Here is a 13,037-nt window from a genome sequence, read left to right on the forward strand (position 1 = left end):
ACCGATTCCCTAGCCTAGCCGGACATTTCAGACCGAAACCCGAAGTACCTACGCCCCCGTCAGCTTGTGAAGTAAAAGAATATAGGAAGAAACCCGCAATCCGGCCGCCAAACCGTAGACGAGTAAATAAAGAGAATTAAAGAAAAGTGTGAATAAAGAAACGCGTAAACAAGCAATCCCCAAAGACGTCCCGTTCTGTGAAGTGCGTGTGTCGGGCATCTTACGTAAACCGAGGAACGAGAAAACCCGTAAACGGAGAGACGACAACGTAGCGGAGGACACCAAAACCGAGTGATGAGTAGAATTTCCATCATAAACCCCCCCATTGTAGAGTACCCAGGGTCGAAATACGAAGTAGCCAGTGAAAAGTAGAGAAAAATCTTGAAAAGAAAGCTTAATCCCTCGCTATTTTCCGAGAAAAGGATTTAAGACAGGTCCCCTCGAGGTTGCGAGTTCATTCTGCCTTCAGATTACTTTTTCCGTTCGCGTTGTGCCCTCGCTGTTGCCATTTTTTTGGTAAGATTTTACTATGAGTGTTAACACTAGTAGAGGGCGCAATCGACTATGGTGCTTTATCGTTCTGCGGCTTGTTCTCTTTTATATATAGCACATTATCCCACGGAATTATGCACCGTCTCTGGGCCTCTAGGCCAAGAGGATATGTTAGACATGACAGTTGTTCTGCTCAGCGGTAAATGTAGTATCTGTCACGTTACAGAACGCCTCCACAGCCGTTTTGTTAAAGATTTTTCTCTAAGTTAAGCTAATATCAGTTTACTATTGGGTAGATTTTAGCTGGTTAGGTTGGGTTAGTCAGGTGCCAATAAGGGGAACAATTGAAAACATTATGTTAAACTAATTTACTTTAATTATTGAGGTACTAATTATATTAATATCAACAAAATCAAGGAAATATCTGTCTAAAATATTGGTACTCTCGTCAAGTACCCGTTTGTACCCTGAATTTTCATTTTACAGGAAATTGAGAAACAAAAACGCCATCTAGGGGGGGCGACACTCATAGTAAAATCATACCATTTTTTTTAGTTAATTATTGTCATTGTTTCATTGTAGAATCTTAAATTGTAGTATTTAATTGTAGAGTTTATTATTATTTAGTGTAAGTGTATTTTAATATCTGTCCCCTCCGTCCTTCGTGCCCAAGATGCCTGAGAGTAGGGATATAGGAACCGATCCCATAGAAAATAGTAAGAGATAGTTTCATTAACAAATTGAAGGTCAAAGAGTGTTTTTTTAGTGTTTCAATACCCCTCGTATATGGGAAAAAGCTAAAAGAACCATAGTAGAAATGGCCTAACCATCACAAGAAGAAAACTAAAATTATCCCCGAAGTTACCCCCGCAATTTTGTTAATTTGTTTTGTATTTTAGTGTTATTTATAAATTTGAGCGTTAAATAAAGATTTTGTGATTGATTAACGACAAAGGGTTTCCATTCTGAATTCGAATCTCCCCCTCTTTTTTATTTTTTTTCTTTTAGTCTAGTCAAATTACCCGAAAACTGGGCTCGAAATGGAAAAAATTTGCGACAAGCAAAACTCAACAGAATTGTACTTGTATTGGGGTCCTGTAAGACATACTAAAATGTACCACTTTGCACACGTGCCAAAGTGGTCTAAAAATGGCCGCCATTTTGTCTATTTTGGCAATTACCCATATTTAACTTACCATTTTATAGATAGAAACTTTAAGTCAATTACAATGTTGTATAACTTTCCATTGTACATATTTTGGCGTATCATTTGGTGATGTAAACCGAATCTATACATACCTGCATAGATTAGATCTATGTTTGAACATAGAAGTTCTCGAAATCACTGGACTTACCGTACTTGTAAGCCGCCCTTGAATTTCAATTAACGCATATTTTCCTCCAAAAATATTTTATAACAGAATTGTTTGCACGCTTAAGTCGCCCGAGGAATTAGAACAATGTTTTGAGTACGAATTGTCTTCATGTCCTACATCTATATTCAACGAAGGAATTATAAGGAAAAATGTTAAATCAGATTTACTAGAAGAGTTGGATAAAATTGTCCCTCCGACAAACGTATTAACTAAGAATCCTAATAACAGCAAGGTTAACTCTTGCACAAAGTAAAATGGCAACGCATTTCGACATACTCTAATATATTTCAACCATATGTTAGTTATCTAACGTATAACTACGGTCTGCACACCTCAATTGTTTTTGGTGGATATAGTGCTCGGAATTGTTTATTCATTATCCACAAATTTTCGGATTTATTTAAAAAACGTTGGTAAAAAGAATATCATACTTATTTAATTATGTTTTTTACGCAACCAAGCATTTATTTGAATAAAAGTGGTATTTATTTAAATACTTGTTTGTTTTATTTAAATAATAGGCTTATTCACTTTCGATTATTTAAACATTTTACAATTTTTATTCAACTACTGGTTATTTAAATAAATATTATTTAAATATCGCCGAGCTTATTTTATTCATGGATAAAAATTAATCGAATGCCGAACACTAGGTGGATACGACTCCGAGAAAAGCAGTACAAAGAGCGAAAAACATAGGTGCCAAACAAAGACCATCAGCCCTACAGTCTTAATTCACAATGATCTTGTGTGCATTATGTCGCAAAGTGATTTTCTATCGAATGTCTAAAACTAAAAAATAATTTATAAGGAACCTATCTTTGAAACTATAGTGAAAAGGGGGTTCACTGTTTGTCATGAGAAAAGCGATGCTGATACGGTCATTGTTTCAAAGGCTATAGAAATCAGAGCGCAAAGTAATCCTACATTTGTCATCTCAGAGGACACCAATGTAATGGTTCTAATAATTTACCACTGCAAAGATAACGATAATTTTATGGTACGACCAGGTAAAGGCTCAAAGGCTGACAAGATTACTAATGTACATAATCTGAAAGTTAAATTAGGGAGCTAAGCTGAAATTTTGCCATTTCTTCACTCATTTTCTGGGTGCGATACCACCTCAGCATTTTACAGAAAGGGTAAAAAATCGGTTTTGAAACTCTTTAATGACAATGACGATTTGGCACAAGACGCTCTTATTTTCAATGCCGTTAACCCTGACAAAAATAAACTAAACTAAATTGGAGAAAGCTAATTTTAAAACTGTATGGAGCTTTAAAACGCGCAAAGTCCCTAAACCAACAGAGGTATCTCATGTACAATAAATTTGCGTCAAAGCAGGTTATCAGCGGCACATTTGAGATGGCGTCACTCCCACCAACTTCTGAAGCCGCCAAACATCACATACACCGAGTGTATTTTCAGACTCAAGAATGGCTGGGGACGGAATCGTTACACCATGACTGGGGTTGGAAAAACAATGACGAATATTTGGAACCAATTCGCAGTCAAATACCTCCAGCCCCTCAATAGATATTAAATTAAATATTTTGTGGCTGCAAATCTAGTAACTGCGGAACATCATGCACATGCAAGAAACTTGGAATTTACTGTACAGCAATGTGTGGACAGTGTAATGGCATAACATGTTTAAATTCTTTAAAGACGAAGAAATATATTAATTGAAAGTATACATTTTTACTACACAACGTGTAAGAAAAAATGGATATTAAATTTTAAATACATGTATATTTATAAAAATAAAATTAAGGACTAAAATTAAGGACTGCTCTGGCTAAGTAATCCAATAAGTCATTTTCTAGATTAAGTGTAAATAATTTCTGTAAATCCTTAATTACGTATTATATATAGATTGAACGGTAATTCAAGTGATTTCGAGAATTTCTATGTTCCGACTTCGATCTAATCTATGCAGGTATGTATCGATTCGGCTGACATCACCAAATGATACGCTAAAATATGTACAATGGAAAGTTATACAACATTGTAATTGACTAAAAGTTTCTATCTATAAAACGGTAAGTGAAATATGGGTAATTGCCAAAATAGACAAAATGGCGGCCATTTTTAGACCACTTTGGCACGTGTACAAAGTGGTACATTTTAGTATGTTGTACAGGACCGCAATGCAAGTACAATTCCGTTGAGTTTTGCTTGTCGCGAATTTTTTCCATTTCAAAAGTTAAATTGACTAGACTATTTCCCCTGTATGTAACCCCCTCTCTCAGATTTAATTCACTCCACGATAAGGCCACGACTCGCATTTTGTCTTTATCTTCCCCCCGCCTTGGTGAATTAATATCTTTGAGCAAGGGCTAGGAATATTTCTGTGAACAATCAATACTCACGATTCAGTAAAATTCCTTAAAAACCTTACAGCTCTTACTCTGACACCCCAATAGTGAGAGCGCATGGTTACGAAATATACCCGAATTGTTCGAAATTGGTATACAGCTCAGGTTTTAAGTAGTACTATGACACATATCACCATAAAAAATGTCATAACTTTTCCACCTTTACCACCCGAGATACACGCGATTTACCATTTTTCCCTATGGAGAAAAATGAAAAATGAAAACAAAACGTCAAGTAAAAAAAATACCTCGATGTGGTTCCATATCAGATTTTAAGTAGCACTGTGACAAGTATTACCATAAAAAAATTCCTAACTTTACCACCTTTACCACGCGAGTTACACGTGATTTACCATTTTTTTATTCCTAAAGTTGCGGAGATAAGTTGCAACTTAGACCATATATTTTAAAATTTGTCTTCTTTCGCAAATTTTCTTTTGGGTCCTTGATTTAAACTTAGCTGAGTGTCTCGAGACGGGAGAGTATTGTTTAAATAATCTTCAATATTTTTAGGGGCAATCTATGTGCATATTCCCAATTCTTTGAATCTTATGAGAGATTCCTCATCTGAATCTTCAATCAAACTAGCTTCTAGATTAATACCATGGGTCATCTAATATATTTTAAAAATAACAATCAAAACAAGACGTTTATTATAAGACAAGATAAACCTTACCTTCAAGTGTCTTGAAAAGTTGTAAATATTTTTAGCCTCATTAGCACTAAGATATTTGGAGCAAAATTAAAAAATCAAAACCATTGCTCGCTGAGATTTCTGTTTTTGTTTGGTGCTATAGCTGTGACCAAAATACTCAAAGTAATCACCTAGTTTAGCACCGGCCGGAGAAAGTTCAAAAACGAAATTAATTTTAGGCTTAATGACTTTTGGCTTTTGGTTTTTAGCATTTGTGGAAGAAATTTCGTTGTCATTAAACTCATTGTCTACAGATGCTAATTTCGTTTGCACTAACCATTTATCTAAACCAGAAGACTCTGATCCCGATTCACTAACCGGCAAATCCACCGAAGAATCCGCAACCGTATTCACACTGATTAGTTATAAAAATTAGACTTCATCCACAATCAAACTCGTTGTTTCGAACTTCGGATCGGCAAAAAGGTAACTGTTTAGCTCGCGCTGGGAAGGTTTAGTTTTTGTTTTAATGGAACCATCGAGAAATGGGGGGTGGAGAGAAAGTAAACGCGTTACTTTTTTAGCCGCCGTGGTTTGGAACTATCCCATAATTCGAACTTTCGAAGGGGTGCTCGGATTAATTGCCGAAAACGTAAGCAGCTGCAGGATCAAGGGGGACTGGACGACTAGGAGGGGAGGAAGTGCACACACTAGCGGTATGACTGCGGTTTCGGAATTCGGAATGAGTAACCTAGAGTTATATTTTTTCGAAAGCCAAAATGCAACTCGTCATTTTTTTTAAGTAAAACATCTCGCCTCTTTCCGCTCTTTTGCAAACAAAATTTAAGGGTTCGTCTCTTTTTCCCGCTCTTTTTTCGGGAAGGAAACCAGCTCGTCTCCCTTTTACTCTCACAATTTTTTCGTGAGAGGAGCTCGCTCGTAGATACGCTCATCTCCCAAGATTATGTATCGCTCAACTCGTCCGCTCTTCCCACGCAATAATTTTATTGCAACTCTCTCATCTCACGCTCGTAAGAGTTTCGTAGCTATAAAGCTCGATCTTGCTCCTCTCGTAGACTGAGGGTAGCCGCTCACTCCGACTCAAAACGCTCACGACCTATCTAAAATGAGCTGAGCTCGCTCAACACTGAGCACCGCAAACCATTTTGACGAACAATAGTCGAAGTCAAATTATGTGATGGTTTTCTTAAATGTCGTCGGATTGTTTCTCACGATAAACGTCAAATCATGAAGTTGAAATTTACACAGTTTATTGTAATATTGCTTTATTTATTCTTCTAGCGTTCTCACGTTCGACGAGACAAAACTAGGACGAATCGAATTCTACGAAGAATTCCATCAAAGGCGATATTTTTTTTCAGCGGCAGATTATTCTCAAACGGATGCGACAGCCTCGTCCATGGAATTTCTGTCACGCGTCTTTTCTCTGTACTACTGCGGAAAAGTGGCATCCGTATTGACTTTCGCCCTTGAGGTCATCGTTTATCTGGTCCAGTGTTGTAACTCTGGTTCTCAAATAACCTCCGAAAGTTATTTATCGAAAATTATTAAAAGTTTCCCAAATCTGATCAGTAGAAATAAAGGGCCAAAACTCTTAAAGCGAACGACTAATCTGAGAAAATACCATGATTTCACTGAAACTACAATAATTGAGTATTTTATAGAAACTTGAGTTAAAATTATGTCCCAAATTTGGTTTCCAAAAGCAAATTCATTGTTACGTGAGCCATTGAGAGTTAAACTAATTACAGCTATAATTGTTTGTACTTTTAAACCGAATTTTTACTATAAGTCGCTTGTCCTCTCTACTCTAATTGAATTGATGTCGCTTCCTTCAAATACAAATTTAGTTCGCTATTAATTTTTTACTTTTTAGTTGATAATAAATTGTACGCTAACAAATAATCGAAATTGGCTGGCTCAAAAAGTTGAAACGGATAACTTCTGAAACAAGTCGCTTAGTTTTCTTTTAAGTATAGCATTATATTGTAAGGAAAACTAACAAAGCCAGGTTCTCCTTACTCTACCAAATTGATTCGCCCTTTTAACGTAGTTTTGGTCGAAATGCGGTGAAAATTTCTATGTGGAAAAAGAGAAGCACTCCCATAAGATTTCGATTCTATTTTGGTTAAGCAGGGCATTTAAGGCAAATGAAATCACTTTAGGTCATAGGTATTTTTGAAAATAATTGAACTGCTTTTGTCAAAAAATAAAAAATAATATCAGAAGTAAATAAAAATTATCTTGCAAAAGAACTATCCATGTTGACATGGAATTTTCATAAGAATATTATACGATGTAGATAATTTATGTTGTTAAAACGAAGACGCTAAAAAAGTTGATGTTTGAGTGGTAGTTTCCGATTGAAGGTCGAACGACTGAATAAACGATTTTTAACGTAGGTGGTTAATTGATTGAAACGCGAGTAAAACTTATTAAAAACTGATTATATTTCTTTAAAATTGTTGAAATTTTGGCTCGCGTAACATGATGGGCTGGCCACCACCTTCCTACGCATTGTAACCCGGCCACCTGAATTAATGGCTTTAAAAGTCACTTGATGACTTAGACCTAAGGTAGTGCCTTGGGTATTAGCCTAGCTTTTTTTAATTTAATTATTATTATTATTATTATTATTATTATTATTATTATTATTATTATTATTATAATTATTATTATTATTATTATAATTATTATAATAATTATTATAATTATTATAATTATTATTATAATTATTATTATAATTATTATAATTATTATTATAATTATTATAATTATTATTATAATTATTATAATTATTATTATTTTTTTTTCAGATTAAGCCCACACCTTACTGGTGTGGGCGTTTATTTAAAAGACTTATAAGTTACAATTGACAAGGTGTAATTTTTCCATATCAAGAAGGGCTAAAAGAAATTCTTTTGTACATTTGTTTTTTCTTTTTTTTTAACAAAGCGTGACATCTATTTATATTTTTACATTTTATCAGAGGATATATTTTCGTATCACAGATTTTAGGGGAGAGACAAAATCTCTTACAAAGGGGTTATTCATCCAGGATCAATGTTAAACTTGTTAATTCTATTAAAACAATTTTTTAAGTTTAAGTTACTTTTATGAAATTCAGTTTTTATACATTGTTTTATTTTAGTTTGATATCTTTGCTTTAGAAGTTGTAATGAGTGTGTCAGTGGTTCGTTACAGAGCGAAAGTGAATAAATAGCTAGTTTCGCAATTGAAATTATTGTACATTTAATTAAAGAATATTCGTTTTTTGTTTGATTTAATAACCAGTATTTTTTTCGTTTAACGAGAAATCTTTGTCAAAGTTTCTGATTATCTTTTCGATATAGTTGAGGAATTCAATTGTTATTTTACATTCAAAATATATGTGTTCAAAAGTCGCAATGTTCGTATGACATAGACAGCAGTATTTAGTGAAATTTTGTAAGAAGTGGGTGGCCGTGTTTGGTGTTACGATTTTGCCAAAGAATAGTCTGTAAATCAAGTTATTTTCTTGAGCATTAAACGTGGTTGACCAGCTAATGCTCCAATTTACTGAAACGGAGGGTTCACAGTTTACAATTGTAGGAATTTTGTCTATTAATGGGGGTTTTTTAGAGCATAATTATAATTATTATTATAATAATTATTATTATTTTTTAGGTAAGGACGTCTTTTATTTCAGTTTGATGCTTTACATTTATAGAGAGTTTGAGGTGCATATTTTTACAGTTCTATTTTTTGAGGTGCATATTTTTACAGTTCTATTTTTTGAGGTGCATATTTTTACAGTTCTATTTTTTGAGGTGCATATTTTTACAGTTCTATTTTTTGAGGTGCATATTTTTACAGTTCTATTTTTTGAGGTGCATATTTTTACAGTTCTATTTTTTGAGGTGCATATTTTTATACAGTTCTATTTTTTGAGGTGCATATTTTTACAGTTCTATTTTTTGAGGTGCATATTTTTACAGTTCTATTTTTTGAGGTGCATATTTTTACAGTTCTATTTTTTGAGGTGCATATTTATACAGTTCTATTTTTTGAGGTGCATATTTTTACAGTTCTATTTTTTAAGTTAACAGAAATACACATTTAAGTTCTACAATTTTTCATATTGCAAGTTTACAATCTCGCAAATCAGAGTTTACAGCTTTGCATAGTTTTTCTTGGAATCTTAACACATTTTAAGTTTACATTTTTACACATTTTAGCTTTTAAGTTTTACACTTTTGAACTCTACCTTTGTACATATGTCAAGTTTGAAGTTTTAGACTTCTGAAATTAAAATTTTTACACATCTAAATAATACATTTTTATTAATTAATTAATATTATTATAATTAATATTATTATAATTAATATTATTTTAATTAATGTAATTATAATTAATATTATTATAATTATTATTATTATTAATATTATTATAATTATTATTATTATAATTAATATTATTATAATTAATATTATTTTAATTAATGTAATTATAATTAATATTATTATAATTATTATTATTATTAATATTATTATAATTATTATTATTATAATTAATATTATTATAATTAATATTATTATAATTAATATTATTATAATTAATATTATTATAATTAATATTATTATAATTAATATTATTATAATTAATAATATTATTATAATTATTATTATTATTATTAATATTATTATAATTAATATTATTTTATTTTTTTTGTTAAGACGTCTTTTAATTTACAATGAAGTTTTACAAATGGTGGAAGAAAGAAACATTATTACGTGTGCGGTTTTTTTTAAGGAATTTGAATCCGAGTCTTTGGGTCATTTTTGACAATGGTAGCTTTTGGAAGCGGGGAAGTATGTAAAATTCAGGGGTTTGCACAATTATATAATTACAAGGGGAAATTAACACTTTACAAGATCAAAGCAGTATAAGATTTTACCTTCGATATAGCTTGTTCCAATCTGGAAATTTTTTTTGAGTAAATTAGTGTAAATTAGTATTCATATGGGTTATCAGCCTGGGTCAATATCACAGATGTTTACTTTATTCAGGGTATGCGCTATGTTTTTTAGGTTTAAGCCCTGTTTGCAGTTTTCAGTTAAGACAAATTGTTTGATTTTTTCATTGAATCGTTTTTTCAAAAAATTTAGAGGGTGTTGCAAAGCGTCGTGACACAGAGAGAGAGAATAAATTGATAATTTTGCTGTAGTTAGAATTAAACATTTGACAAAATAGAAATCATCTTTAGTTAGGTCTAGAACCCAATAATTTTTTATATTTAATGAGAAGGTTTTATCAAAGTCTCGAATAGTTTTTTCAATGAAATTTATAAAAAGGATGACAGTGGGGCACGTGAAATGTATGTGGGAAAAGTCTGCTGGGGAGGCATTACACAGGGGACAGTTTTTATTAAAATTTGGAAAAGCGTGGGAGGCCGAAACTGGAGTTAGTATTTTACCGAAAAATAATCTATAAATTAAGTTGTTTTCCTGGGCGTTGAAGGTACTCGACCAGCAAAAGTTCCAATTCATACCGGACGAGTCCTCACATTGAATAATTTGAGGGATATTCTCGAGTGGGCTTACGCTCTTTGGGAATAACTTCGAAATTACATTTTTGGAGATGGTTTTTATTGGGACGATTTTTTGATTTTGAGTGTAGAATAGACGGTCTGTCATGTTAAAGGGGTTTGGGATAAGGGGGTGTTATAATTAATATTATTATAGTTAATATTATTATAATTAATATTATTATAATTATTATTATTATAATTAATATTATTATAAATAATATTATTATAATTAATCGCACAGATCTTGAAGTCGTGAAGGAATGTATTTTTGTGCAGATCAAGACTTCTAACGAAGCCACACTAATAGTGGGTAATCTCTATTTCTCACCCAAACTAACTCCGGTCGAACTCATTAATAATATTACACTATTATCATCTAAACTCAACGACATTCGTGACGACCTGTTAATTCTTGGTGACTTTAACGTCCCTGGAGTTAACTGGTCAACCAACTCCAACATTGATTGCTATCCCAATGTTCGCACGAAAGCACAAGCAGTTATTGACTTCTGCGCGGAATGTAATCTTTCACAACTAAATTCGGTTCAGAATTCTAAGGGGAACGTACTTGATCTCATTCTAGTCAGCAACAATCTTGTGACATCCAGCTTAGCCCCTAGTCCCCTAGTTTCGATTGACCCATATCATCCACCAATTATTGCAACCTACCATAGTGACATTCATTGCTCAGCACCACGTACTGATGCTAACTTCAACTACCGTCGCGGTGACTATGAAAAACTGTACAGAGACTTAGCGTCTATGGATTGGTCAGAACTCTATAGCTCACAGGATGTTGACAAGTGCGTAGAGCTCCTAACTGATCGCGTTCAGAAGTCAATGACAAAACACATTCCCAAATCAAAAATTAAAAGAAATTCTAGGTATCCTCATTGGTACCCTGCCGATTTGATTCAAACTCTAAAAAAAAAGATTACTATCACCGCAAAACTAAACGACTAGACTGTCCTGATGACAGAAACAAATATGAAGCCCTCTGAAAAGAAGCCAAACTCTTACTTGCAATAGCTAGAAAAGAACAAGCTCAATCAACATACGAACAAGCGCTACTAAACCCTAAGTCCCTCTGGAATTTTGTCAACAATAGAACGAAGAACCAGTCACCTACAATCTCGATTGCGGTCGACTCAACAATAACCTCTGACCCAACCACCTTAGCACAGGAATTCTCCAGAAACTTTACAAACATTGCTTCAGACACTCTAACTGACGTCAGTAACTACCCGTATGCATGCCCCGAGGTCTCCCAAGGCACCCTCAACCGCGTCAAGGTCAATGAAACAAATATTCGTCTAGCTATCAAAAAATTAAAACTTACCATATCCACCGGAGTTGATAACATTCCTATGTTTATCATCAAGGGTTGCGAAGACATTCTAGTGCCAATACTACTCCACATTTTTAACGTATCTTTTACCACGGGAAAATTTCCCATGTTGTGGAAGTCAGTCGTCGTGACTCCGGTTTACAAAAGTGGGTTCGCAGGCGATGTGAAGAACTACCGCCCCATCTCGTTACTTTGCTGCTTTGCAAAAGTGCTTGATTCGGTAATGCAAACCATTCTGTACAACTGGTTTAAACCAAATCTTGCGGACAGTCAGCACGGATTTGTAAAATCAAGATCAGTGGAAACTAATCACATCTCATTTCTAAATGATGTTATGCCACAAGTCGCAAATCGTGGTCAGGTCGACGTCATCTCGATCGATCTGTCGAAAGCCTTCGATAGGGTTTCCCACCCTCTTTTGATCCACAAATTGCAAAAATACGGTATGGTGGGCATGGCCTCTGACTGGCATAAAGACTATCTAAGCGGCCGCACTAACGTAATGAAATGCAACGGCACTGTCACCAATGTCTCTTTCCCTTCAGACTGCGGTGTACCCCAGGGCAGCTCATTAGGTCCACTACTTTACAACATATATGCTAACGACTTACCATGCGTTCTACAACATTCCAAAATTATACAATTCGCAGATGACAACAAAATTTACAATACTATTATAGCTCGAAATGACAGCAACAACCGTCAAAACGACCTTAACATAATTAATATTTGGTGCACTAAAAATAATCTTATTATAAACGAAAATAAAAGCCTGGCTACTACCTTTACACGCAAAACCAACAAAATTATGAGTAATTACACCTTAAATGGCAAGGCTGTGTTGCGCACTAACATTTTAAAAGACTTGGGCATTATCCTTGAATCGGGACTCTATTTTAGAGAACACGTAGCGAACGTCGTCGGACGGACCAGACGGACGCTTTACGGAATCCTACGGTTAGCCAAGGAACTAAATTCTCTCTACTGTTTCAAAACACTTTTCTTAAGCCTAGTGAGAACAAAGCTCACCTACGATATGCTCGCCTGGGGAGGCTGTGCAAGTTACTTGATATGCAAGATCGAAAACGTGCAACATAAATTCCTGGAGTTAGCACACACTAATTTCCTCAAACACCTGCCCTACAGTTTCTCCTACTTAAGCAACCACTTAAGCCTGGAAACGATACAATCATTTAACAAAAAACGGGAACTAATCTTT

General features: G+C 34.0%; 1 protein-coding gene across 1 annotated transcript; it reads left to right on the forward strand.

Moving 5' to 3' along the window:
* Window positions 1-564: 564 nt before the first annotated feature.
* Window positions 565-12,540, forward strand: LOC149960444 (uncharacterized). Its single transcript, XM_090176814.1, has 5 exons — window positions 565-691; window positions 5,150-5,286; window positions 10,747-11,273; window positions 11,579-12,434; window positions 12,499-12,540. Exons 1-5 carry the CDS (start codon window positions 565-567, stop codon window positions 12,538-12,540), a joined length of 1,689 nt encoding a protein of 562 aa, XP_090032940.1.
* Window positions 12,541-13,037: the final 497 nt, after the last annotated feature.

Source organism: Leiobunum rupestre, chromosome 1 (genome assembly GCF_980474605.1).
Source record: "Leiobunum rupestre chromosome 1, qqLeiRupe1.1.hap1, whole genome shotgun sequence".
Classification (NCBI taxonomy): domain Eukaryota; kingdom Metazoa; phylum Arthropoda; class Arachnida; order Opiliones; family Sclerosomatidae; genus Leiobunum; species Leiobunum rupestre.

Excerpts from the sequence above, each read along its gene's own strand:
- LOC149960444 (XM_090176814.1), top strand. The coding sequence starts at position 565 with ATGGTGCTTTATCGTTCTGCGGCTTGTTCTCTTTTATATATAGCACAT. Across the intron at positions 692-5,149 it reads GACAGTTGTTCTGCTCAGCG|CATTTGTGGAAGAAATTTCG; the intron begins GTAAATGTAGTA and ends TTTGGTTTTTAG. Across the intron at positions 5,287-10,746 it reads CCACCGAAGAATCCGCAACC|ATCAAGACTTCTAACGAAGC; the intron begins GTATTCACACTG and ends ATTTTTGTGCAG.